This window comes from Microtus pennsylvanicus, chromosome 6 (assembly GCF_037038515.1).
Source record: "Microtus pennsylvanicus isolate mMicPen1 chromosome 6, mMicPen1.hap1, whole genome shotgun sequence".
In the NCBI taxonomy this organism is placed as follows: domain Eukaryota; kingdom Metazoa; phylum Chordata; class Mammalia; order Rodentia; family Cricetidae; genus Microtus; species Microtus pennsylvanicus.
The window spans coordinates 1,100,815-1,125,836 of record NC_134584.1 but is presented as its reverse complement, the minus strand read 5'-3'; the positions used below and the strand labels follow the sequence as shown (position 1 = coordinate 1,125,836).

General features: G+C 54.3%; 1 protein-coding gene across 2 annotated transcripts; it reads right to left on the bottom strand.

Annotated features, from left to right (window-relative positions):
- Positions 1-1,411: 1,411 nt before the first annotated feature.
- Positions 1,412-10,377, bottom strand: Creb3l3 (cAMP responsive element binding protein 3 like 3). 2 transcript variants are annotated; one of them, XM_075975394.1, is made up of 11 exons: positions 10,251-10,377; positions 10,097-10,174; positions 9,149-9,280; positions 8,484-8,778; positions 7,165-7,268; positions 6,260-6,397; positions 5,495-5,601; positions 4,136-4,204; positions 3,422-3,506; positions 2,787-2,883; positions 1,778-2,236 (listed from the first exon to the last, which is right to left on the bottom strand). In XM_075975394.1, the coding sequence occupies exons 3-11, from the start codon at positions 9,278-9,280 to the stop codon at positions 1,854-1,856; spliced, it is 1,410 nt and encodes a 469-aa protein (XP_075831509.1). In that variant the 5' UTR covers positions 10,097-10,174; positions 10,251-10,377; the 3' UTR covers positions 1,778-1,853. The 2 variants fall into 2 exon arrangements, with proteins under 2 accessions (XP_075831508.1, XP_075831509.1); XM_075975393.1 differs by lacking the exons at positions 10,097-10,174; positions 10,251-10,377 and adding an exon at positions 9,792-9,888 and having other exon boundaries at positions 1,412-2,236.
- Between the last annotated feature and the right edge of the window lie 14,645 nt (positions 10,378-25,022).

Below are 25,022 nucleotides of genomic sequence, written 5' to 3'. Positions count from 1 at the left end.
AAAGAAAAAGACAGGACCTCGTGTAGCACACAACTGGAAAGCTACTAGCCATGGCAAAAGGGAGCCAGTGAGATTAAAACCCCAATCCTCAGTTCACACAAGATGCCATACTAGTCACATGAAGACACGGAGCCACCCTCTTCAGACAGTGACACAGCCGGTGTCTCACACACACAGGCCTGCTGGCCTGAGTTAATCCCCAGCACTGTGTGAATGGCTGTGCCGGATGTCCTCGTTAGAACACTGGCTGCTCTTGCAGGGTACCCCGGTTAAATTTCCAGCACGCACAAGATGGCTCATGACCACCCATAACCCCAGTTCAGGGGGGAATTAGTGCCCTCTCCTGGCCTCCAAGGGCACTGTTCTCACACATCTCCATGCATGGGGGGGGGGGGGGGCTGGACAAGTTGCTCACTGGTTAGAGCACTCACCAAGCTTGCAGACAGGCTCAGGACTCCTCTTGCTGTAGCTCACCTCACCCCCATGGCACATAAAGACTGAAAGAAGGGATGGCTACAACTTTCAGATAGGGTTAGATGCAGATCGTGGGGCATGTCCAAGGGGATGAGGTATCGCAGACAGTGAGCTGGAGCCCTGAGTGGACTCAACAGATGTACCCCAAAAGAAAAAGTACATGGGATGCAGGGGCTGCATGTTTCACCCCAGCATTGGGCGGGGGGGGGGGTAGCTCTGAGTTCCAACCAGGCAGGGCCACACGTGTGTTGTGTGCGTCCATGTGTGGGCTAGTGCAGGCCCCTGTCTCTGTCCAGACCCCTTTTCCTTTCCCTTGACTGAGGATCTCTGGCTTTGTCTGACGCCTGCCCTTCCATAAGGCTGGCCAGTCCAGGCACCTCAGGCGCTGCCCACGCTGGCCTTGAACTCACAGTGATCCTCCTGCCCCTGAGTGCTGACTGTCTTTTCAGTGACCGCCACATCCCTGGCTGTTAGACAGTCCACAACACCAAATGCCTCATTTATTCTAACGCTGGGCTGGCTCATTGCATGCTCCAGCTTCTTCACTGTAAACACAGCAGAATGGGCAACCGAGATCCAGGGGTAGGTGGGCTCCGGGAGATGGGCGGAGGCTCTGCCGGCCTCCCTGCCGCTCTCCAAGGTGCTGAAGTCACCTAGGTCTAGGAGGCCGGTCAAACCCCATGTTAGGCTGCCTGCCAGAGCCCCAGCCTCTGAATTAACATACACTATACCACTTATTCTCTCACAATACTGTGTGTGTAGACAGGGTCTAGTGTAGCCCAGGCTAGCCTCAAAGTCCCTGCAGACCCAAAGATGATCTCGAACTCCTTTTTTTTTTTTTTTTTGGAAGTGTGGTCTCACTCTGCACACCAGACACCTGGTGGTGCCTCCTGAGTCTCGGGACGACAGGTGTGTGCCCACCGAGCCACAGCCTATATATTGTCAAAATACTTTATTGATGGTCACAACAGTCTTAGAAAAGGGGGTGTTTGGGTGGTGGTGGCTCATGGCTTTAACTTGGCACCCAGGAGGCAGAGGCAGGAGAATCTTTGAGTTTGAGACCAGCCTGGTCTGCAGATTAAGACCCTGTCCCTACAAGAAAAAAGGGAGGTGGATGTCTGTGCGCTGGGTCCACTGTAAAGTTCGCATGCTGGTGTTGGGGAGCCCAGGTCCCCAGTGATCAGGGGACAGGGAAGGCTTCATGGGTTGAGGGGTCATGGCTCAGGTGTGAGTGCCTGTCAGGGTCAGTATGAGTAAAGGCATCTAGTTCTTGTCCTGCGCAAGGGTCTCTGCCTGAACCTGGCGGCCCCACTCTGATGAGATGTGTGGGGGATCAGATTATGGAGGAGGCGCTGTGAGTCTGGGCCTGCTACTGCCGGTCACAGCACCTCCAGGGAACCCCGCACCAGAGGAACCCTGAGCCATCTTGGTACCCAGGACAGCCACATCTCCACCCCTGGCATCTCCAGCCCTACCCGGCCTGGGCTGAGCAGAGATTCCAAAGCGACCCAGTCCAGCAGGGTGGCCGCGCCCAGGTCCTCCGTGGCATTGACCAGCACCAGGGTAGAGTTGTCTAGCTCTTCTGTCGAGTTGCTCAGCATTGGTATTTCCAGAAAATTCCCCCAGTCTGCACCAAGGCTGCTAGAAGGAGAGCCTTTGTGGGGTGTGCCAACGTCTGGCCAGGGTCCTGGGCCCTCGGAGCCTGGGGCGCTGTCGGGAGCCACGCGGGATGCAGCGTGATTGTGAAGGGTTCTGGAAAACACTGGAGAGAATTGCGGAGTTGGGAGGAGAACACGGAGGCAGAGTCCCGGGCTTCATTCCCTGACCCCAGCTTTGGGGGCCTCTCCTGCCCCAAGTGGCCAGGATGCAATGGGGACTGTGTCCCCTGGGTTTGTCACACTCATTTCCATTGTGTGCACTGTAAATTTGAGGAGTACCACAGCACCCCTGTGTGGGCCTGAGGCCAGCTTTGCATGACTTTGTTCTTCCCTTGTGGACCTGGGAATTGAACTCAGGTCGTCAGCTTGGCAGCAGGTGCCACTCTACCCCGTCCCCTGACGGGATTTGGTTTTGGTGCATGTGTATTTATTTGTTGGCATTTTTGTCAGGGGTCTCATGTAGCCCAGGCTGTCCTGGGTAGCCTAGAATAACCCAGAACTGATCCCCTGCCTCTACCTCTCTGATGACAGGCCTGTACCATCATCTGATTTCTACGGTGCTAGGGATGGGAGCCAGGGGCTCCCATGCCAAGCCAGCACTCTGCCCACTGAGCCCCGCCCTCACCCTGGGACCAGGGGGCGGGGACCACCTACCTCGCACTGGCACAAAGTCTCCAGGGCTGTCGGCCTTGTTGGAGTCGAAAGGGCTGATGGAGGGGAGGATGATCAGGACGAAGGACAGCAGAAGGACCTGCCAGACATGGGGCGGGGTCACCCCATCCTTCCCCTTCCCCTGTGAGCACACCTGAGCTCACAGGCAGGGAAACTGAGGTCCCACTAGCAGAGAGTGGATGTGACTTTTTTTTTTTTTGTTTTTTGTTTTTCGAGACAGGGTTTCTCTGTAGCTTTGGTGCCTGTCCCGGAACTAGCTCTTGTAGACCAGGCTGGCCTCGAACTCCCAGAGATCCGCCTGCCTCTGCCTCCCTAGTGCTGGGATTAAAGGCATGCGCCACCACCACCCGGCTTGGATGTGACTTTTTATTTTATTTAGACGGCAGTGGGTTTATTGAGACAGCGCCTTCTTCGTAGCCTAGGCTGACCTGTAACTCACAGCAATCCCCCTGTCTCTCCTTCCTGAGGTTTATGACAACTAGCCTGTCCCCCCATGCCAGGCTCCAAGGTTCTACTATTAAAGACACTCATCTCCCCCACTACCCATTCGACTAAGGCCAAGCACTACCACAGCCCCAGTCTTGGGGACTCCATGAGCGCCCGCAGATGGGACTCACCGCTATGCAGGTGCCTGCATGGGCGGACTTGCTGGTCGACTGGACCACAAGAGCCTGTAGGTGTTTCAGCTGCTCCAGAAGAGACCTTGCAGGGAGATGACATTCAAGCTGAGCCCTGCAGGCCTCCTTGCTCCTTGGCCCTTTCTGAAACCCCTCAGCCTCCTTGGTGCACTAAGTCCACCCTTGCTAGGATACCCTCCCTGCCTCCCTCCTGCCGCTTTGCCCTGTGTTCCTCTATCCTGCCACACTGTAGACTCCGTCCAGCCTCAGGGTCTTTCTCCACGCTTTGCCCCCTGCACCAAGGACATTGTTTCCACAGACAGGTCTGAGCTGGTTTGTTCTTGCTCACCCCACAGGACTTTGTATATGCCAATTCCTCTCTAAACAACTCTTTCTTTCTTTGTTTTTGCTTTTCCTTTTCCAGACAGGGTTTCTCTGTGTAGCCCTGGCTGTCCTGGAATTCACTCTTGTAGAACAGGCTGGCCTTAAACTCAGGGAGATCCATCTGCCTCTGCCTCCTGAGTGCTGGGACTAAGGTGTGCACCACCACCCGGCTTCTAGCCAACTCTTACACACCTGTCACAGCCCCAACACAAATCCCCTCCTTGGCAAACAGAGGTCTCATTCCTGATCTCCTGCAACTGCTATGGGGTTTTGTCCCTGGAGCTCCTCCGTGGGCAAAGCGTAGGACCCTCCCGCTCTCAGTACACTCACAGATTCTGCTTTTCTAGATGCAGGACCTTCCTCTGCAGCTCCTGGTTCTGGGCGGTACACGCTGACATCCTGGAAAGACAAGGACCCGGTGACACTGAGACCGTGCCTGTCACCCACCAGCCCCACAGACACTTCCCACTTTACACACAGGGACCCGGTGACACTGAGAGCTCAGCCACAATGCCGCTGTAACATGTTTGTTACTTGTGTGTCCTCTGGTGTGTGCATGCCTGTGGAGCCTGGAAGGGACTCGGAGTGGCTCCTTCAATCTCCATGGGTTTTGTTGTTGTTGTTCTGTTTTGTTTTTGATTTTTTTTAAAATAAGAGACATGGTTTCTGTGTGTAGACCAGGCTGCCCTTGAACTCAGAGATCCGCCTGCCTCTGCCTCCTGAGTGCTGGGATGGATTAAAAGTGCGTGCGATAACCACCTGGCTCTCTCGGCTTTATTTTTTTATTTTTTGGTTTTTCGAGACAGGGTTTCTCTGTGGCTTTGGAGCCTGTCCTGAAACTAGCTCTGTAGACCAGGCTGGTCTTGAACTCACAGAGATCCGCCTGCCTCTGCCTCCCGAGTGCTGGGATTAAAGGCGTGCGCCACCATCACCCGGCTCGGCTTTATTTTTGTTTTAAAATATGTGTTAGCCGGCGGTGCAGGTGCTCATAGCAAAAGCAGCATGGTGTCCCAGTGGCTGTGAGCCTCCAGGTGCTGGAAATCAAACTTGGGGCTCATGAGGAAGCTGCAAGCACCTGTACACGGTGAACCATCTCACCGGCCTCACCTGCTCAGCTAGGCTGGCTAGCCAGTGAGCCCCAAAGAATCCCCTGCCTCGGTTTCTCGAGTGCTGGCATGGTGGGCATGAGCCCACACACCAGGCTGCAGTGCCCCGCCTCCTACCTGAGCCCATCCTAACATCCTCTGTCTCATGCTAAGGCCTCATGACACTCAGGCAAAGACAGAGTGCCCTGACCACACACAGCCCCCTCCTTCATCAGCGCCATTTCCCCTACCCCCCCCCAGCCCCTGTCATTCATACCCTCTGACTCCTGTCAGTCAATTCCTCTGACTGCTATCATTCCCACCCCTCAGTGCATGCAGACAGCAAAGTCTCCTGACCCAAGTGTGACTCCCACAGACCCCCATGCGAGAAGCAGAGAGCCGACCTCCACAGGTGTATGGTGGTGTGCCTGTGTCCACGCCCACAAACCAATCAGTCACTGCTCAGGCCCTCCCTAGCCATCCTTGGACTCCTGACATTTGTTCCTAAGTGGGACACCAACCCCAATTTTGTTAAGCTGTAAAAACTTGGACTATCTCTGCCTCAGTTTCCCTTAGGCTTGTGTGGCCGTGGTGCCCACCTTACCGGTTCTCCAGACCATCGATGTATTCCTTCTTCTTCTTCCTGCTTTCCTGAGCTGATTGTTTATTCCGGATCTTTCTGCGGATTTTCTTCAACACTCTCTCCTCATACTGCAGAGTGAATGGGGAGGGGTGTCCTGTCAGCCTAACCCCATCCCCAACCAGTGATCTGCTTGTTTGCATGAGACAGGGGCTCATGTAGCCCAGGCTAGCCTCTAACCCACGTGACGTTGAACTTCTCATGCTCCTGCCTCCCCCTCCTGAGTGCTGGGGTGATAGGCCTGGGGCACCCTGCCTGGTTTCTGTGGTACTGCGGATGGCGCCCAGGGCCTCGTGCATGCTAGGAGAGCTGCATGGAGCTGCACGAGCAACCCTCCCCTCCCCTTGCATTCTTGCTTCATCCCTAGAGTATTCCAGAGCTCTGATGCTTTCCTGGCTGCGCGCACAGTGGAGAGACCCATCTGAGAAAATGTGTGCTCACCATCTTGACGCTGGCTCAGGCCACATCGCCACCTGGTGGCAATGCTTGGGAACAACGCTTTACCGTCAGTGTAAATGGAAGGTAGGCGGATCTCTGTGAGTTTGAGGCCAGCCTGGTCTACAGAGTGAGTTCCAGACCAATCAGGGCTACATAATGGTTCCATCTACAGGGTCACATACCCCAGGCATGGTAGTGCACCCCTGTCAGCACTCATGAGGCGGAGGCAGAGGGATAAGAGTTTGAGAACAGCCCCAACTATAGGGTGAGTTGTAGACACAGCCCACAAACCTTGGTGAGAGGCAGCTGGGTGGAAAGGGTCACCCCCTCTTTAGCCAGCAGCTTCTTCTCGTCCTCTGTCAGTACCAGCTCCTGGCAGTGCCCACTCCCAGATCCCAGCAGCTGGGAGGAAGCCAAGGAATGCTGTTGCTGTGGAAATGAGGGGATGTCCATTAGAGATGTACAGACCCTGAACTGTCACCTGCCGGGGAAAGTGAGTAAGACCCTGTCCCCCAAAATAAAAAGAGGGGTGTGGCTCAGGGCTGGGAGTGGGGCTCAAGGCTGAGGGTGGGGCTCAGGGCTGGGAGTGGGGCTCAGGTCTGGGGTGGGGCTCAGGGCTGGAGGCGGGGTTCAGGGCTGGAGGTGGGGCTCAAGGCTGGAGGTGGGGCTCGGGGCTGGAGGTGGGGCTCAGGGCTAGGAGTGGGACTCAGGGATGGGGGTGGGGCTCAGGGCTGGGAGTGGGGCTCAGGGCTGGAGGTGGGGCTCAGGAATGGGAGTGGGGCTCAGGTCTGGGAGTGGGACTCAGGGCTGGGGGTGGGGCTCAGGGATGGGGTGGGGCTCAGGGCTGGAGGTAGAGCCCAGGGTTGAGGGAGGCCCAGGGTTGGGGGTGGAGCCCAGAGCTGGGAAGGATCGATTGATTGGCAGGTGCAGCGATCCTGCTTCATCACCAGTAAATGAATGTTGTCATTGCTTCCAATAGTTTCTCTCCTAACGCTGTTTCCAGGCTCCTGAACTCACCGTGGCTTCCCCACTCCCTCTCCCTTTACTGGAGAGTATACTAGCCCGGGAGAGCAGACAGGACATTGCAGGACTGTCTGGGAGCAAGGTACGCCCAGGTCCTCTCTGCCAGGTCCCAGGCTGTACGAGGCAGACAGGAGGGTGACCTGAGGCAACGGGGCGGGGGTGAAGGTGCCTACCAAGTCCCCGCCGCCGGAGAGCAGCAGTTCCTTCACTGTGAGGTTGAATCTGGAAGGCGAACCGGACTGCTCCTCCGGGTACAGTGTGTCTGTGCTCCACATGTCTACCAGAAGGGGAGGGACAGAGAGGACATCAGGCCCTCAGTCTCGGTGCCCAGCCCCCAGCAAGTCCTGGATGGCAGCCTGAAAAAGCCTTTTTTTCCATATTAAAACAGGGTCTCTCTGTGTAGCCCTGGCTGTCCAGGAACTAGCTCTTGTGGACCAGGCTGACCTCGAACTCACAGAGATCCACCTGCCTCTGCCTTGCTCCCAAGTGCTGGGATTAGAGGTGTGTGCCACCATGCCCAGAGCCTGAAGGGGAGGGTACATGATCCCACGTCTCAGTTTCCCTCTGGTATAAGACACAACACAAACTCAGTGTATGGATCTGGGTCAGAGACACAGGGTATTGTAGGGGACTTACAGCCAGTACAACAAGGAGTGGCTGCCACTCAGGGGTACAGGACTGGGACAAGGTCCATGTCATATCTGGCCTGTCCCTCTTGATGGCCTACACGCCATAGGCATGCTATTGAACACCACAAATATTGTGGCAGTAAACTCTGGCTTCTGATCAGACAGAGCAGAGCTGTGTGACCCTAGGAAAGGAGCTTCACCTCTCTGAACCTAGACTTTATCAGGAACAAAGACTTAATGGGAGAAATGAGCACCTTGCAAATCTTCAGATACAGAGCTTGGAGATGTGATCAAGGTAGAACCCCGAGCCGGGCCGTGGTAGCGCACGCCTTTAATCCTCAGGAGGCAGAGGCAGGCAGATCTCTGTGAGTCTGAGGCCAGTCTGGTCTACAGAGCTAGTTCCAGGACAGGCTCCAAAACCACAGAGAAACCCTGTCTGGGGGGGGGAGGGAGGAGTAGAACCCTGCCTAGTATCTCCCAGTGAAGGGCTGGGCCGTGGTCAGAGGGTAGAGCCTAGCCAGTTGCAGCCCCGCGTCCTCTTGCTGGCTAGGGGTGCTGATCGATGTCTGGAAGTCAATCATTGATCTGTAGGGGTGGCCTCTGATAAGCTGTCCTTCAGGGCAGAACCCTCGCCTGTGCCAGGGGCTCTGGACTCTCCCATGCTTTCACCAAGCACCCTGCCGTGTTAGCCACACTTGGACAAACCAAGATCCAGGCCACTCTCTGGCCTCCACCCTGGCTGCCTGGTGTCTGAGTCACCCGTGGGAGATCGTGGCACTGGACTGAGGCTGGTGACACCCTCATCTGTGAAATGGTCCCGTGGTGTCCCCCACCCCAGAGGTGTTTCTCTGTCCCGTACTCACCCAGGTCAATAGCCACCGAGGACTCCAGGGCCTGAGTCCTGGCAGGTGCAGGACACGGGGCGCCGGGCAGGTAGGAGGAGCAGGGCCCCTTGCTGTGCCTGCTCGGATGATACCTGGCTGCAGTGTTAGCCGCTCCGGGGCTGCTACGAGGAGGGGTGTCCTGGGGATCCGAGGGTAGATCCTCAGACAGTCCACTGTCACTCTCAGCAGGGGACCATATGGGGGAGCTGGGGTCAGAGTCTCCAGGTCCCAGGATGGAATTTAGGAAGTCATCAGAGTCAGAATGTGGTAGAACCTTATAGAAGGGACGTGGATTGAGAGACACATGCTTATTCAGAGCGCTGTGTGAGTCTGGACAAAGCCCTGACTCTCCCTGTGCCTTAGGGACACTGCCATCCTTTCTCTCTGAGCGTCCAAGATGCAACAGCAGAGAGGTGACAAACAGGGAAAGACGCCTCTGAGTCCTGGGTTTGAATCTGAACTCAGTTCAAAGTTGGCTGTGTGACTCAGGGTGCACGCCATGCCCTCTCTGAGCCTCCACCCTGACCCCCATTAGAAGGAACTTCTAACCACACATTAAAAGGTTGAATAAGAAGCTATGGGCTGCCCAGTGCCCCCCGCCAGCCCCGCACTGTAGCTGGAAGCGTTACCAAGGGGACCCTCACTTGCTCCTCCCCGGTGTGGTTCCAGGCCTCAGCCAGCTCTACATTTCTTAGAATACCATCCTGCTGGTCAAACAAGAGGTCTAGGAGTTCCAGACTGTCCAGAGGACCCATGCCACAGGCAGGGGACGACATCTGAATGAGGAGAGAGAGGGGGGCAGGTCACACTGCATCCTTCACACACAGTATCCCACCTCCTTCTGGGCTCCCGGCCCCTGAGCAGTCTTCATCTGCAAATCTGCCCCAAGGGCTGACAGAGTTGTGTCGGGATAGCCTGGAGCCTTTAAACAGCCACGGTAGGAGGAGGCTATGATCTGAGTTCTCAGGAAGCTGAGGCAGGAGAATGGCAGGAGGATCCAGGCCAGCCTGGGCTACCACTAGCAAGACTCAAAACCACCAAGCAAACATATGAAATCTTGGGACTCGTATGGCTAGTGTGAAGCGGCCCACATTCTACTATAATTTAAAATTGTTAATATAGATGTTGTAAAAACTTCTGGAGGTTGGAGCCTGGATCAAACCTGTCCTGAATTCCCTGGGAGACTGAGGGGTCCCACTGCACCCCTCTCCAGCCGTCCTCCCGCCGGTGTGAGGGAACCCTGTCAGCCTGGGACCCTCCTCAGCTAACTCCCCCATGGCCCCTCACCTTTCCCGTCGCTATGTCTCCATCCATGTCCCGACCTGTGGCAGCCCCTTCCCGGGTCCCTGTCGCCGCCTCCTGCTCCTTTTGCCACGTCTCCACCCCCAAAGGATGCTGAAATACCGGGCCCGCCGCTCCCGGCCCAACCCTCGCTGCAACTGGGCGCCGAGGATGACAGACAGGACCTCGGGCCAGTGGCGAGCGGCGGCGGGAGAGGGCGGGACGGCCGTTATCATTCTGTTTTGTGCTTTTCCAGGGAGCAAAGAACAAAGTCTGGGACGGTGGGTCTGCGTGACCTCTCCCCTACTTACAGCCACTGCGTCTGTCTGGCCTCACCCGGTGCTGGGTCCGCAGCAAAACCCAGGGTTCTCTGTGGGTCGTGCCTGCCCCTGCGACAGAAGACAACATTACAGCTGCCACTTGGGCTGGGATTCTGTCCCCTCAAGAATGGTGACAACTCCTCACCTGCTGCGCGTCCTCCACTGTCCCACGTGGGTAATCAGTTCCTGTGGGAATCACCTGGCCTGCATGTATTTAGCCAACAAACATTTATACAGACTGCACTTTCCGGGTGGCAGGGCCTTTGCTCCTACGACAGTTGCCCTGTCGCGTGAGCAACTCTGTCACGTTGCTTCCTTGACCAACCTGAGCTCCCAGTCATTCTGCAGCTAAGGATGATCTTGAACTCCTGATCCTTCTGCCCCCCACCTCCTGGGCTGACAGGTGTGTGGGTCGCCACACCTGGCTTCTCTAGGACTAGCAAACTCTCCACCAACCCCTTCACAGCCTTCAAAGGAAGTCCTGTCTGCGACATCCATCTGCTTCCTGCTTCCCTTCCATTTTCTGTCTCCCTTGAGCTGCAGCCCCTACCCCACCCTGCCCCGGCTCTTGCCACAGCAGGCGCCATTGGTGGCCAGGATAAACTCTCTAGGTCGTTGCTAGCTGCTGGTGTCCAGAGAAGGGTCCGTCGGTATACAGTTGATGCTCAATCCATGCTTGCTCACTGAACACCTCCTGTGTACCAGCAGCTGGTTTAGGCATGACCAATCCAGTCCGCGAGGGCCCGGACTGAGATGGGAAGAGAGATGAGTGACAGCCCTGTTATGGACTTGCTGAGCCCGAGAGACAAATGCCACCAAGAAACCAAAGAACTCATAGTAAGAAGCAAGGGACCCCGGAGTCCTGAATGGCAGACTGAGTTAGCTGAGGGGAGAGCGGCTGAAAGGTGCTTGCTGCTGAAGAGATCATCTGTGCAAAGACCCTGGGGCAGGATAGAGATGCAAGCTGAGGACCCTCCTGCGAAGGGGGGATGGTGGACTGGGAGGAGAGGGAAGAGGAGGGCAAGAACCTGCCCTCGAGATAACAATCTGGGATGGGGGCGTGAGTACTAAGCAATGGGTAGCCAGGCAGTGATGGCGCACGCCTTTAATCCCAGCACTTGGGAGGCAGAGGCAGGCGGATCTCTGTGAGTTCGAGACCAGCCTGGTCTACAAAGGGAGTTCCAGGACAGGCTCCAAAGCTACAGAGAAACCCTGTCTTGAAAAACCAAATAAATAAATAAATAAACTAAGCAGTGGGTAAACACACAGGCTACCGCTAACTGCTCCGGAAAACACATATGCGACCGCTAACTGCTCCAGAAAACACACAGACTACTGCTAACTGCTCCAGAAAACACATATGCGACTGCTAACTGCTCCAGAAAACACACAGACTACTGCTAACTGCTCCAGAAAACACACAGGCTACCGCTAACTGCTCCAGAAAACACACAGGCGACTGCTAACTGCTCCAGAAAACACACAGGCGACCGCTAACTGCTCCAGAAAACACACAGGCGACCGCTAACTGCTCCAGCAAACACATAGGCCACTGCTAACTGCTCCAGAAAACACACAGGCGACTGCTAACTGCTCCAGAAAACACACAGGCGACTGCTAACTGCTCCAGAAAACACACAGGCGACTGCTAACTGCTCCAGAAAACACACAGGCGACTGCTAACTGCTCCAGAAAACACATATGAACTGCTCCGGAAAACACATATGCGGCCGCTAACTGCTCCAGAAAACACATATACGACCGCTAACTGCTCCAGAAAACACACAGACTACTGCTAACTGCTCCAGAAAACACACAGACCACCGCTAACTGCTCCAGAAAACACACAGGCGACTGCTAACTGCTCCAGAAAACACACAGGCAACTGCTAACTGCTCCAGAAAACACATAGGCCACCTCTAACTGCTCCAGAAAACACACAGGCGACTGCTAACTGCTCCAGAAAACACAGGTGACCGCTAACTGCTCCAGAAAGGCATAAAGCAGAAGGCTGAACCCCCAGGCACAGCTTGAATGAAGAGGTCCAGGAGAATTCTCTGGGGAGGGACATTTGAGTTGAGGCCTGGAAAGAGAGGGTGGCAGAGCCAGAATTAGCGGAGGGAGGAGAGGAGGAAGGAAATGGCTGCAAAGGACATGCAGGACTTTGAGGGTCACCAAGGAGTTTAGCATGGACTGAATCTAGCAGGAAGTTGTTGGAACCAGGGAGTGGATGAGATGCCAAGGGCAGCACCAGGAGAAATGGACTCAAGTGAGTGGAGGCCAGGGACGTGCTCTGTGCCCTGCAGGAGCCAGGATGTACCGCAGAGCACACAGACCTTCTGGATGGCACGACCACAGACTCCTTGGACTTGATTTTCTCACAGTCCCCAGAGGCCTGTGTGTTTGTCTCCTTGGGTTTGGTTTGGCCAGAAAGTGAGATCTCCAGTGAATGACATTTAGTCGTCTGTTTGATGGGTTCTTGCCACACTGCTTCTGCCAGAGGATGAGGTCGATGTTCCCAGCTCCTTCAGAGGAGGAGACAGGAAGATTTTAAATGCAGGAGAGCCTGGCATGCTTGGGACTCGCCTTTAATCCCAGCACTCAGGAGGCAGAGGCAGGCGGATCCAGGACAGCCAGCGCTACACTGAGAAACCCTGTCTCAAAAAAAGAAAAAGAAAAACAACTAATTAACTACTAAAAAAATTAAAGCAAAAAGAGAGCCTGGGGCATAGCGTAGCTCCAGAGCATACCCCTCCCCAGAATTCCCCACTGAGGGGCTGGGGGCGTGGCTGAGCTCTTCCCCATCCTACCCAGGCACAGAGCTCTGTGCCTAGTTCTGCAAAAGTTAAAGCCAGTAATTAATTAATTTGTAATTAACTAGGTTTGTCCTTTGCTGGCTACTTTACGAGAAGGTGTGTCTGTCAGAAACTCACAGCCGCCGTCTCGTGACGGTGACTCTCGGGGCTGTCTCTGTCCCTCCTCAGTCCTGCCGGGTGCTGGGTGTGTCAGGACAGACTGCACTGTAGGAGGGACAGTGGACCTGACTCACCCTGGCCCCTGCTGCCGGGCCAGGCCACACCCAGGTCCGCTGTATTGAGCTAGTCGTCCTGGTCTGCTCACCTGAGCTTCCCACCTTTGCATCTGGGACCGCTGCTGGGGAGGATGGAGAGTCCAGGCCACCAAGACCTCCCTGCCCCTTCTCCTTCCCCTCCAGGTTCCCTCCTTGGAACACTGCTGGGTGTGAATAACCCCCTTGTGATAGTGACAGGGGTGTGGCTGAGTGGCCACAGGGGACTCTGCTCTCTCTTGGGTAACTCTATCAGGCTTCATGGCTCCAGGAAGGCGTGTGGCGTCCCACCCCCCACTCTGCGGGAGCTCTGGCTCTTAATTTTATTCTACAAGCACTTTACCAGCTAAGTCATTCCTCTGACCCACGGGCCACTTCTGGGGACACAGAAGACTTAACTAAGAAATTGTTCCCCATTTCCCATGCCTGTAGATGACACAGATACCCCCAAAAGATTCATGGTAGAGCCAGCGTTCCAGCACTCATGAGGTGGAGGCACAGGGATCAAGGGTTTGAGGGATGACGGTGGGAGGCCTGGCCCTGTGGCTGTCACAGGCATGAGCCAGGTGGGTGGAGGAGTGTCTAGATCCAGGAAGAGCCTGTGTGAAGGCCCCGAGGCTTGAGGATAACCTCAGAGACCCGTGGGGTTGCAATGGGTGAGTTGGGGACAAAGTGCTGGAGAGGACAGGGTGGGCAGGTGACCAAGGGTCTGGTGCCAAGGACTACAGGATTGTAGAGGGGTCCTTCAGGGTCAGTCCCATGACGGGGAGACTCTCACTCCTCCTAGCTGAGAAGATGAAGGGGGTGGCCAGCTTCTGCCCAGGTCAGCGCTGCACAGGGGGAGCCTCAGGTCCACCTCCCAATCCACACCCTGCTGGCTCTGCTCCAGCCCCGCGGCACCTAGCTGTCCTCTGGTCAGTGATTGCTTCATGGCTGAGGGGTGAGAAGGCTACAGTGAACCCCGATGCCAGGCAAAGGGGGCCGCAGGGACCAGATGCTGACTCTCAGGTGCAGCTGGGCCCTGGTGCCGCAGGGGCGTGGGGCCACCTGGGGGTCGCCTGGCGGCTTACAGACGGGGCACACTTATGTTTGTTTGTAACAGGGACTCACTCTTCCTGCCTCAGCCTTCCAAGTGCTAGGGTGACAGACATGTGTCATGACACCTGCTAAGGTGAGATTGAGTTCTACACCACTTTAGAAGGACCTCATTTTGCTAGGCGGTGGTGGCACACGTCTTTAATCCCAGTTCTCGGGAGGCAGAGGCAGGCGGATCTCTGTGAGTTCGATGCCAGCCTGATCTACAGAGCTAGTTCCAGGACAGGCTCCAAAGCTACAGAGAAACCCTGTCTCAAAAAAAAAAAAGGAACAACACACACCTTCTAGATTTATGTCTGCACACCGTGTGCGTTCAGAGTCCCTGCAGGGGCCAGTAAGAGGCATCAGGTCCCCAGGAGCTGGAGTTATAGACAGTCTGGATCCTCCGTGAGTGCTCTAAACACTGTGCCCTCGCTCCCCGGTTCATTGGTGCTCAGTTTAGAGCACCTCTGTGTCTGTGCATCATGTGTGCACCTGGTCTCCACAGAGGGCACTGATTCCTCTGGAGCTGCAGATGGTTGTGAGCCACCATGAGGGTGCTAGGAACTGAACCTGGGTCCTCTGGAAGAGCAGCCAGTGCTCTCAACTACTGAGCCATCCCTTCAGCCCCCTCTTTTGTTTGTTTTTGACACTAGGTTTCCCTATGTATCACTGGCTCTCCTGAAACTTAAACTTATAGACATCCACCTGCATTTGCCTCCCAAGTAACAGGATTAAGGCCTGAATCACACCTAATGGTGGGGAAGCTTAGAGGCAAAATGGGAACCCCACTCTCCCTGGCCACCCAGGTCCTCACACTCGCCCTGGCCACCCAGGTCCTCACACTCGCCCTGGCCACCCAGGTCCTCACACTCGCCCTGGCCACCCAGGTCCTCACACTCGCCCTGGCCACCCAGGTCCTCACACTTGCCACTTCAAAAGTTCCAAAAATCATGTCAGCCCTGGACGTGGACAGACTTACCCCTCCTTGTTAATATTCTGTAACCAGTTGGGTGGTCTGAGTTATTATCTAGACATCTTTACAATTTGGAGCGATGGGACAGCTCAGTGGCTTACACTGTGTCTGCAAAGGATCAGAGTTCTGTTCCCACGTGCAAACACACACACACACAAATGAAGGCACCAGGCAGTGGTGGCGCACACCTTTAATCCCAGCTCTTGGGAGGCAGAGGCAGGAGGATCTCTGTGAGTTTGAGGCCAGCCTGGTCTATAAGAGCTAGTTCCAGGACAGGCTCCAAAGCTACAGAGAGAAACCCTGTCTCAAACAAACAAACAAACAAAAGGTAAATATTTTAACTGGTGGTGTTAGTGCATACCTTTAGTCTCAGTACTCGGAAGACAGTGATTTCTGTGAGTTTGAGGTCAGTCTGGGTTACAGAAAGAGCAGGATCATGTCACCAAATAAAATAAAATAAAATGTAATTGGAAAGATGATGTCCAACTAGTTAAGTCATTTTTCAGAGAATCGTGTGTGAGTGTGTGTGTATGTGCGCGTGTGTGAGTATGTAAGCATAAGTATGTGAGTGTGTGAGTGAGTGTGTGTGTGTGTATGTGTGCGTGTGAGCGTGAGTGTGTGGGTGAGTGTGAGCGTGTGAGTGTGAGCTTGTGAGCGTGATCGTGTGAGCGTGAGTGTGTGTATGTGTGCATGTGAACGTGAGCGTGTGAGCGTGAGTGTGTGAGTGAGTGTGTGCTCATGAGACTGTGTGAATATGAGTGTGTGTGTGAGTGTGTGTATGTGTGCATGTGAGCGTAAGCGTGAGCGTGTGAGCGTGAGTGTGTGTATGTGTGCATGTGAGCGTGAGCGTGTGAGCATGAGCGTGTGAGCATGAATGTGTGAGTGTGTGTGCACACGCGTGTGTATGAGTGTGTGAGTGTGTGTGAGTGTGAGTGAGTGTGTACTGCCCACATACCAGCCGGCCCCCTGTCTCCACTAGGACTGCTGGGATTGTGCACACTCCACATGGACTTTATGGGCCTGCCAGGGTTTGAACTCAGGTCTTCAGGCTTGTGTGGCAAGTGCTCACCCACAGAGCCCTCTCCCCAGGCCTCGTATTGAAGAAGTAACTCACAGCAGAGCAGCCATCACCCACAGTTCACCACATCCAGCCTGGCTCCCCTCCTCCTCTCCCGGTACCTGTTGGTCCAGACAGACACAAGCATGAGCCAGGAAACAGACAAGTGCTTCCTGTCTGTGGTTCAGGACAACTGGACAGACGCACGGCACAACCTTCAGGGCTTAGTCGCAAGCAGGCAGTCTTTGCATATTCTGTTCCCTGCCCCCATTGTTCCTTCTGAGCTGGCCAATCTCAGGGTGCACTGACCCAAGACAGAGCTGGGCCTTTGCATCGTGTGACATGATTGGTGGGGAGCCGTACGCCTTAGGAACAACCCCTGCTGTCCCAGGGTGAACATGACGCAAATGTTTGCTGACTGGCTCTTCCAGACGGTACAGAGACATGTCCCTTCTCCACTGAGTAAACCGAGTGGGACATGGGTTTCACCTAAGGATTGGTCCTAGGAACCGGAACTGTACCTGTGTCTGTGTGTGCTGGGCAATGAAGCCTATGTGAGTGTGCCCACATGAAACAGGCTTGGTGGCACATGCCTGTCATTCCAGCACTCAAGAGGATCCTGAGTTCAAGGTCAGGCTTGGCCACCTAGGGAGTTGCAGGCTAGCCTGGTCTGTATAAGACTCCATTGCCAGGTGTGGTGGCCAAGTCTTTTCTGGGGAGTCAGAAGCAAGGAAATTTCTTTCTTTCTTTTTTTTTTTTTGGTTTTTTGAGACAGGGTTTCTCTGTAGCTTTGGTGCCTGTCCCAGAACTAGCTCTTGTAGAACAGGCTGGCCTCGAACTCCCAGAGATCTGCCTGCCTCTGCCTCCCGAGTGCTGGGATTAAAGGCGGGCGCCACCACCGCTCGTCTAGCAAGGGAATTTCTGCAAGCCCCTGACCACCCTGGTCGACACACAGCTCTCGCGATGCACTACGTGAGAGCCTGCCACTGTCCTCGTGTGTCCTCTGTCTCAGAGGGAGGCAGGTCTGAAGCCTGAGCGAGGGCCAGTGAGCGAGCAGCAACCCTCAGGGCTGACATCCTATAATGCATGTGTCCATTTGCGAGCACGTAGTTTCTCAGGGCAGGAACACGTTCACATCAGACCCCTCCCTCTCTCATCTTTATCCAGTTCAGGACCCCAGCCCACCCCAGCCCACAGGATGGGGCCCTCACATTGCCTGGCTCCACCCCTTATCAACTCAAACAAAATGGGTTTTTGCTTTTCCTTTCAGACAGGGTCTCACTTTATAGACCAGGCTGACCTCAGACTCAAAGAGATCCTCCTGCCTCTCTGTCTCTAGTGCGGGGATTAAACACCACCAGCAGCCTGTGGCCATCTCATCATACAAAATGCATTCAGTCCCGCTTCAAAATCCCCATCGCCAGCCAGCACTCGGGAGGCAGAGGCAGGAGGATCTCTAAGTTTGAGGCCAGTCTGGTCTACAGAGTGAGTTCTGGGACAACCAGGGCTACACGGAGTAACCCTTTCTGGAAAAGAGAGAGTTTTCATGGTCTGTAAGTGTCTCAACACAACTCAAAAGTACAAAGCATCTCCTGAAGTTGAACGCAATTTCCTAACTGCAACTCCCTGTGAGGTAAAAACAGTGCACAGAGTGAACATCCTCCTGATTTGATGACAAATCAGAACACAGCAAAGAATTAGCCAACCAAAGCAAGACCAACACCCAGCAGGGCAAACCCCAAATCCTGCAGCTCCATGTCCTGCCTCTGTGACTCACGATAGAGTCATCTGGGCTCCTTGGGGCCTGGGGAGCCCCACCCCTCTCTGCCCATGCAGCCCACGTGGGTTCTCCTTGCCGCTTGTCTGCTGCTTACCTCAGCAGATGCACAGTCTGGCGTCACCGTAGCGCGGGGCATTTTGTCAACTTGACACAAGCTAGAGTCAGCTGGGAAGGAGGGAGCCTCTCGGGATGATTTGCCACAGATCTATGGGAAAGTCTATGGGTCTTGATTGATGATTGACACGAGGGTCCCGCTCATTGTGGGCAGGACCATTCCTGGGCTGGCGGTCCTGGGTTCTGAACAAGCCATGACAAGCAAGCCAGTGAGCAGCATCCTCCATTGCCTTTGTGTTCACTCCTGCCTCCAGGTTCCTGCCCCACTTCAGTTTCTGTCCTGACTTCCTTAGACGAAATAAACCCCTTCTCCCAAGTTGTTTTTGGTTCGTGTTCTATCACAGTTGTGGAAACCCAACCATGGCAGCCTGGGTCCCCACTGTAACCTAGGCCTCACCCACACCCTCCTTCACAGAGTGGACTCTCCAGACTCCATTTGTGGACTTCAGCCTGCCACACCTTCCTTGGCCTCAGTAGCTCTTGATCACCGTGCAGCAGGACACCATGATCCTTTCAAGAAATGTCGCAGAACTGGTACCAAGTGGGAGAGGCTGCGGAGGGCAAAGGCATGTCAGGAAGGCATCTGGTCACCTGGGGCCACAGCCTCAGCCCGTCTGTGTGCTGGTCCTGGGCTCCTGAGGAGCTTGTGTTTTGGCGGGGAAGGGACAGGGACAGTTTGGAAGGAATGAGTCATTCAGCTTCTGGGTTTTCACAAACTGGAGCCTTTGCCGAGGTGGTCCGACCCTCGGGACGCCTTCCCGCTGTCCTGCGGCATAATGTCAGGTTTCATTTCAGTCCTGTCCTCCGCAGCATCTGAAGCTTTGAACGTGCCTCACATAGAATTCCTCCCCAAACTGTGCCCTTTTCGGCTCTTCCTCACTGAAAATCTAAACATGGTACAGAGGGCAGCAACCATGCCACTGCCAGAATATTCTCCTGCCTTGAAGTCCCCTCACCCGGCGGGTTATTCCATCACGGTTCCAGGACACACTTCTAACAAACAGTCGCAGTGCGTGACAGCTAGCCCCATCCTTGATGCCCCCTCCTCTGAAAAACCATCTGTGTTTCTCGGCCCTTACCCTCCCCTCCCATCAACACCCGAAAGTGAGCGGATGGCGTTCAAGTTTTAATTTTAAAAATTATTATTTCTGTTATTATTTATTATTACTATCAAGACAGGGTATCTTTATATAGCATAGCCCTGGCTGTGCTGGAACTCACCATGTAGACAAGGCTGGCCTCGAACTCACAAAGATCCACCTGCCTCTGTTTCTCAAATGCTGTGATTAGAGACCTGTGCCACCACCGCCTAGCAAAAAACAAGTTTTTTTTTAATAGAAGTGTTAATTCTGACTTAGTGCAAGGATACAGTCCATCGTGGTGACTGGACAAAGGACACAGGACACAGTCCCCCGTGGGACTGGACACAGGACACAGTCAGCCGTGGGACTGGGCACAGGACACAGTCCGCCGTGGGACTGGGCACAGGACACAGTCCGCCGTGGGACTGGGCACAGGACACAGTCCCCCGTGGGACTGGGCACAGGACACAGTCCGCCGTGGGACTGGGCACAGGACACAGTCCCCCGTGGGACTGGGCACAGGACACAGTCCGCCGTGGGACTGGGCACAGGACACAGTCCCCCGTGGGACTGGGCACAGGACACAGTCAGCCGTGGGACTGGGCACAGGACACAGTCAGCCGTGGGACTGGGCACAGGACACAGTCCGCTGTGGGACTGGGCACAGGACACACAGTCCATGATGGTGACAGGAAACAGTCTGTCATGGTGGCCTGAGCTACAGGAGACACTGCCCCCCCTACTTACTTACTGAAGACAATCTCTTGCATACAGGCCCAGAGGCTTGTCTCCGTGGTAACTCTAGATTCCATGAAATTGATGATCAGTGCCAACCACTACACTGTTTGCTGCCATTTTGTGGAGATGGCTTGCCCGTGTGACCCACGTTGGATCCAGATCACGAGCCTTAGCCTCCCCTATGCTGGGTTGATGCCCGAGCTGCAAAGGCGGGAGTTTGCATATGTGTGTGTGTGTGTGTGTGTGTGTGTGTGTGTGTGTGTGCGTGTGTGTGCGTGCGTGTGTGTGCAGTATGTGTGTGCGCTGCTGTGCGTGTGTATGTGTTCACACGTGTGTGCCACACTGTTCCTATGGAGGCTGGACAATAACTCCCAGGGCTCATTTCTCCCTGTGTGTGCCAGGGACTGTACTCAGGCCCTTGAGTTGAGGGTCAGTGTCTTTGTCCTCAGAGCCAACCCTAGGTTCTATTTGTTTTCTTTCTTTCTTTTTTTTTTTTTTTTTGGTTTTGGTTTTGGTTTTTCAAGACAGGGTTTCTCTGTGGCTTTGGAGCCTGTCCTGGAACTAGCTCTTGTAGACCAGGCTGGTCTTGAACTCACAGAGATCCGCCTATCTCTGCCTCCTGAGTGCTGGGATTAATTAAGGCGTGTGCCACCACTGCCTGGCAGGTTCTATTTTTTTCAAGCAATTATTTTAGGGCATTCAACATTTATTGACAACCAGGGTCTCTTTCGTGTCGTGAGGTGGTTCCTGGGTGTGGAATTCAGTCCTTACACAGATGCGCGTGCAGTGCATGTGCCCACAGATCCACTCTCACCCTCCAGTAGCCCTTTGCATCTGATTAACTTATTTCTTTCAGCACCGAGAAGCAAGCTAGAGCCTTACGTATGCTAGTCAAGCCCTCCGCCACCGAGTCCTGCTCCAGAACCATCAGAACTACTTAAAAATAGACAATGAATGTCACAATCCAGCTGGGCAATGGTGGCGCACACCTTTAATCCCAGCACTCGGGAGGCAGAGGCAGGCAGATCTCTGTGAGTCCAAAGCCAGCCTGGTCTACAGAGCGAGCTCCAGGACAGTCAGGAGTACACAGAGAAACTCTGTCTTGAAAAACAAAATAAGTTGGGCTGTGGTGGTGCACACCTTTAATCCCAGTACTTGGGAGGCAGAGGCAGGGGGATCTCTGTGAGTTTGAGGCCAGCCTGGTCTACCAAGGCACAATCCCCATGTCTGTACAGCTATTGTCACCACACCATTCCAGGATTCTCCACCTTGCCATACGGAAGCTGTGTTCCTCTTCTGCAACTGCATCCCAGGCTCCAGAACTGGACATCCCTGTGTCCTTGGAGTGGAGCCTGCTTCCTGCGCCTCGTCCTGCCACTGAGCGCTGTCTCCCTGAGGCCCATCAAGCTCCACTAAATGTGTATTTCCTTTCTTTTTTCGTTTCTTGTTTATTTATTTTTGAGAAATGGTACTTTTCTTTTTAAAAATGTTTTTATTGAGCTATACGTTTTTCTCCACTCCCCTCCCTTCTTCTCCACTCCCCTCCTACCCTCTCCCATGGTCCCCATGCTCCCAATTTACTCAGGAAATCTTGTCTTTTTCTACTTCCCGTGTACATTGGATCCATGTATGTCTCTCTTAGGGTCCTTGTTGTTGTCTAGATTCTCTGGGATTGTGAATTGTAGGCTGCTTTTTTTCTTTCTTTCTTTTTTTTAGTTTTTTGAGACAGGGTTTCTCTGTAGCTTTTTGGTTCTTGTCCTGGAACTAGCTCTTATAGACCAGGCTGGTCTCGAACTCACAGAGATCCACCTACCTCTGCCTCCCAAGTGCTGGGATTAAAGGCACGCGCTACCACCGCCCGGCATGTTTTTTTTTTCTTTATGTCTAAAAGAGAAATGTCTTTCTACATTGTCCTGGCTAACCTGGAACTCACAGAGATCCTCTTTCAGAATTGTGAGCCACTGGGTTCGACTCCTTGCTGTTTGTTTATACCAGTGTCTCCTGTAGCTCAGGCTATCCGCTCATTAGATAACGAGGAGGACCTTAAAATTCTGATCCTCCCACGTCTACCTCCAGGGTGCTGAGGGGCACTTGTCACTACTGTACCTGGCTCATGGAGTGCTGGGTTAGAACCTAGGTTCTTGTGTGCTGGGTGAGCTCTGCCCACTGGGCCCCACGTCCTATACCTGTCCCATTTGGAGCTAGGTTTCTGAATATTGCCTAGGCTGGCCTGCAGCTGGACAGGTGCACACACCTTCTCCTCAGCCTTGCTGCCTTCTGAGCATCTTCTCCCAAATGGTGAACTGTGTCGAGTCATTTTCATTCAATACGAATGGGGGCCGGAAGAGCAGTGTGGGAGATCCTCACAGGGCCCTCCAACCCCCACACACACTCTGTGGTGTACGCATGCTCACCCATATGTCTACAAGTAAGAAAGTGGCGATGATGGTACACACCTTTAATCCCATCACTCTGGAGGTGGGAGCAGGCGGCTCTGTGAGTTTCAGGAAAGACAGGCTGCACAGAGACATCCTGCCTCAAAGTAAAACAACACAAGCAAACCGTGAAACCTTGTATCTTCTGTTTATGTTCAGGAATGGATTTAGCTGGGGCGTTAATCACTGCCCAGCAGGGTCCTTCAGTGTCCAGACGGGAGAAGACGGTTTTCCAGCAACCTCAGCCACCACACAGGTGAGTCGTTCCACGTTCCACTTCAGCTCAGCAAGACAAGGGTCACCTTGAGTTAGCGCTATCAGGAAAGCCATGACACAATTATTCCTCGGAGTGTCTGGAACAAGGTGCCCGGAGGATGTTATTGGGGCTGGTGATAAGTCAGATATGGGCTGGGAAAGATCAGAGGTAAGGCAGGCAACAGCGAGGTGAGACGCCCTGCGCCCTCAGTCATATAAACCTGCGAAGGGCTGAAAGGGCTAGAAAACGGGGGAGGGTCAGCACACAGCCACCGGAGACAGGAGTGCCCAGTGCACACACCATTCCCACATCCACCGTGTCCACTGAGCTGGATAGAGGCAGACACACCTCTGACATCCCAGTTCTCCCTTAGACTAGTCAGAGCCACAAAACTCGGCTAACAGGAGCCTGGCCAGAGGTCCACAGCAAGGACCAGTGATCTTCAAAGGCATAACAGCAGTTCAGTTTTTGTTATTATTATTTAGTGCCAGGCATTAAGCCCAGGGTTTTCTAGAGCTCCACCCCTGAGCACGTCCCCAGCCCCCAAAGGGGATTCTAAGGGGGGGGTGGGGGGGAGGGTTTCCACCCTGACCACGCCCCAGCCCCTCACTGGGGGAATTCTAGGTGGGGCTCCATCCTGACCACGCCCCCAGCCTCCTCTCTGGGAGGATTCTGGGCGGGGCTCCACAATGACCACGCCCCTATCCCCTCACCGGGGATTCTAGGTGGGACTTCCCTGACCACGCCCCGGCCGCCAGGTATACTTTTGTTGTTTTGGCAGAGGACACAGCTGGTCTGCAACTGACTACGGTAGAGCAGGCTGGCCTTGAATTCTAGGAGCTCTGTCAGCCCCTACCTCCTAAGTTCTGGAACTTAAGGCATGGGCCACCACACCTGACCGCTCTTTGCTGTGACAGTGTCTGTATTTATTTGCTCTTTGTAACCTAGAGGCCTTTGAACTTGTTAAGTTCCTGCTTCTGCCCTTCAGGGTCCTTCCTTAGTGCAAGTGCAGTGATAATCTCTGACCATTGCACCACTGCCCGTCATGGGCAGAAGTGGAACAGCCCAAGAGACAAGACTCATCCAGCTTGGGGCGGAATGGCTCCATGGGTGTGCGCTGCCGTAAAAGTTCCTGAAATTACACCTTCCAGAGGCTGCATTTATTACAGTCCATCAATAACAGAGTCCATGGAGCTGAAGTTCAGCTGGAGCTGCGGGAAGACACGCGTTGCGTTCCTGTCGCGCAGCCTGAGATCCCAGCCTGGAAGTGCATCTGTGTTTGGCTACCAGGGAGGAGGCAGCTGGAGATGAGCCTGAGGGTCAGCAGGTAGAGGACCCGAGTTTGCTCCCCAAGACAGAGGGAAACAGGAACCGGGTCCCAGACCTGCTCCAGGTGGAGCTGCTGGAGGACTTCCCGCGGGGCACCTGTGGCGACGTCACTCTGAGCGCAGTACTTTCCTACGCAGCACCTGGGCCTGTGAACGACTTGACAAACTTATAAAACAATAACTGAGTGTGTTGGGGTGGGGTGGGGTCTCATGGGCTGAGCGCTCGTCTAGGTTCCGTTGCTGGGCTGGACCCCAACCCTTGATTGATTTCTGAGACAGTCTCAGTATGTACCCCAGGCTAGCCCCTTCTTCCTCAGCCTCCTGAGGGTTGGGGGACAGGTGACTTCTCTATAGTCTGTGACTGAGCTCTGTTGGATTTACTTCTTTATCTATTTAGAGACAGCCTGACTGCATAGCCCTTCCCGTCCAGCATGGAGCTCACTGAGATCTTCCCAGGCGTGTGTCACCACGCCGGAGCCTTTGGTTTAACAATGGCATGGTGGCCGGGCAGTGGCCGCAGACACCTTTAATCCCAGCACTCGGGAGGCAGAGACTGGCGGATCTCTGTAAATTCAAGGCCACCCTGGCCTACCGAGGAAGTTCCAGGACAGCCTGGGCTACATAGACAAACCCTGTCTTGAAAAACCAAGAAAAACAAAAAAGTCTTGAATTGATTCTCAAAAACATGAAAGTGCATGGAGCTGGGGGTGCGGCTGGGAGGTGGTGTGTCTGCATGGCATGGTGGAGCTTCAGAGAAGGCTGTGTGACACATGTCTTTGTGCCAAGTCATAACAATACCTAAATCAATAAACAGAAGCAAACCTGCAACCCTGATTTCCATGTGGCTGCTCAGAAGAGGCAAGAGCAGGGGCTCAATGAGGCATTTGTTCACTCCCAAACACCAGAGCATGACCCGAGACAAATGAACAAGCCCCCAGCAGGACGTCCACTGCGATGGAGTATTATTCTATCCTCTGGTCTCTGTGAAATGAATCAGACAGAAAGTGACC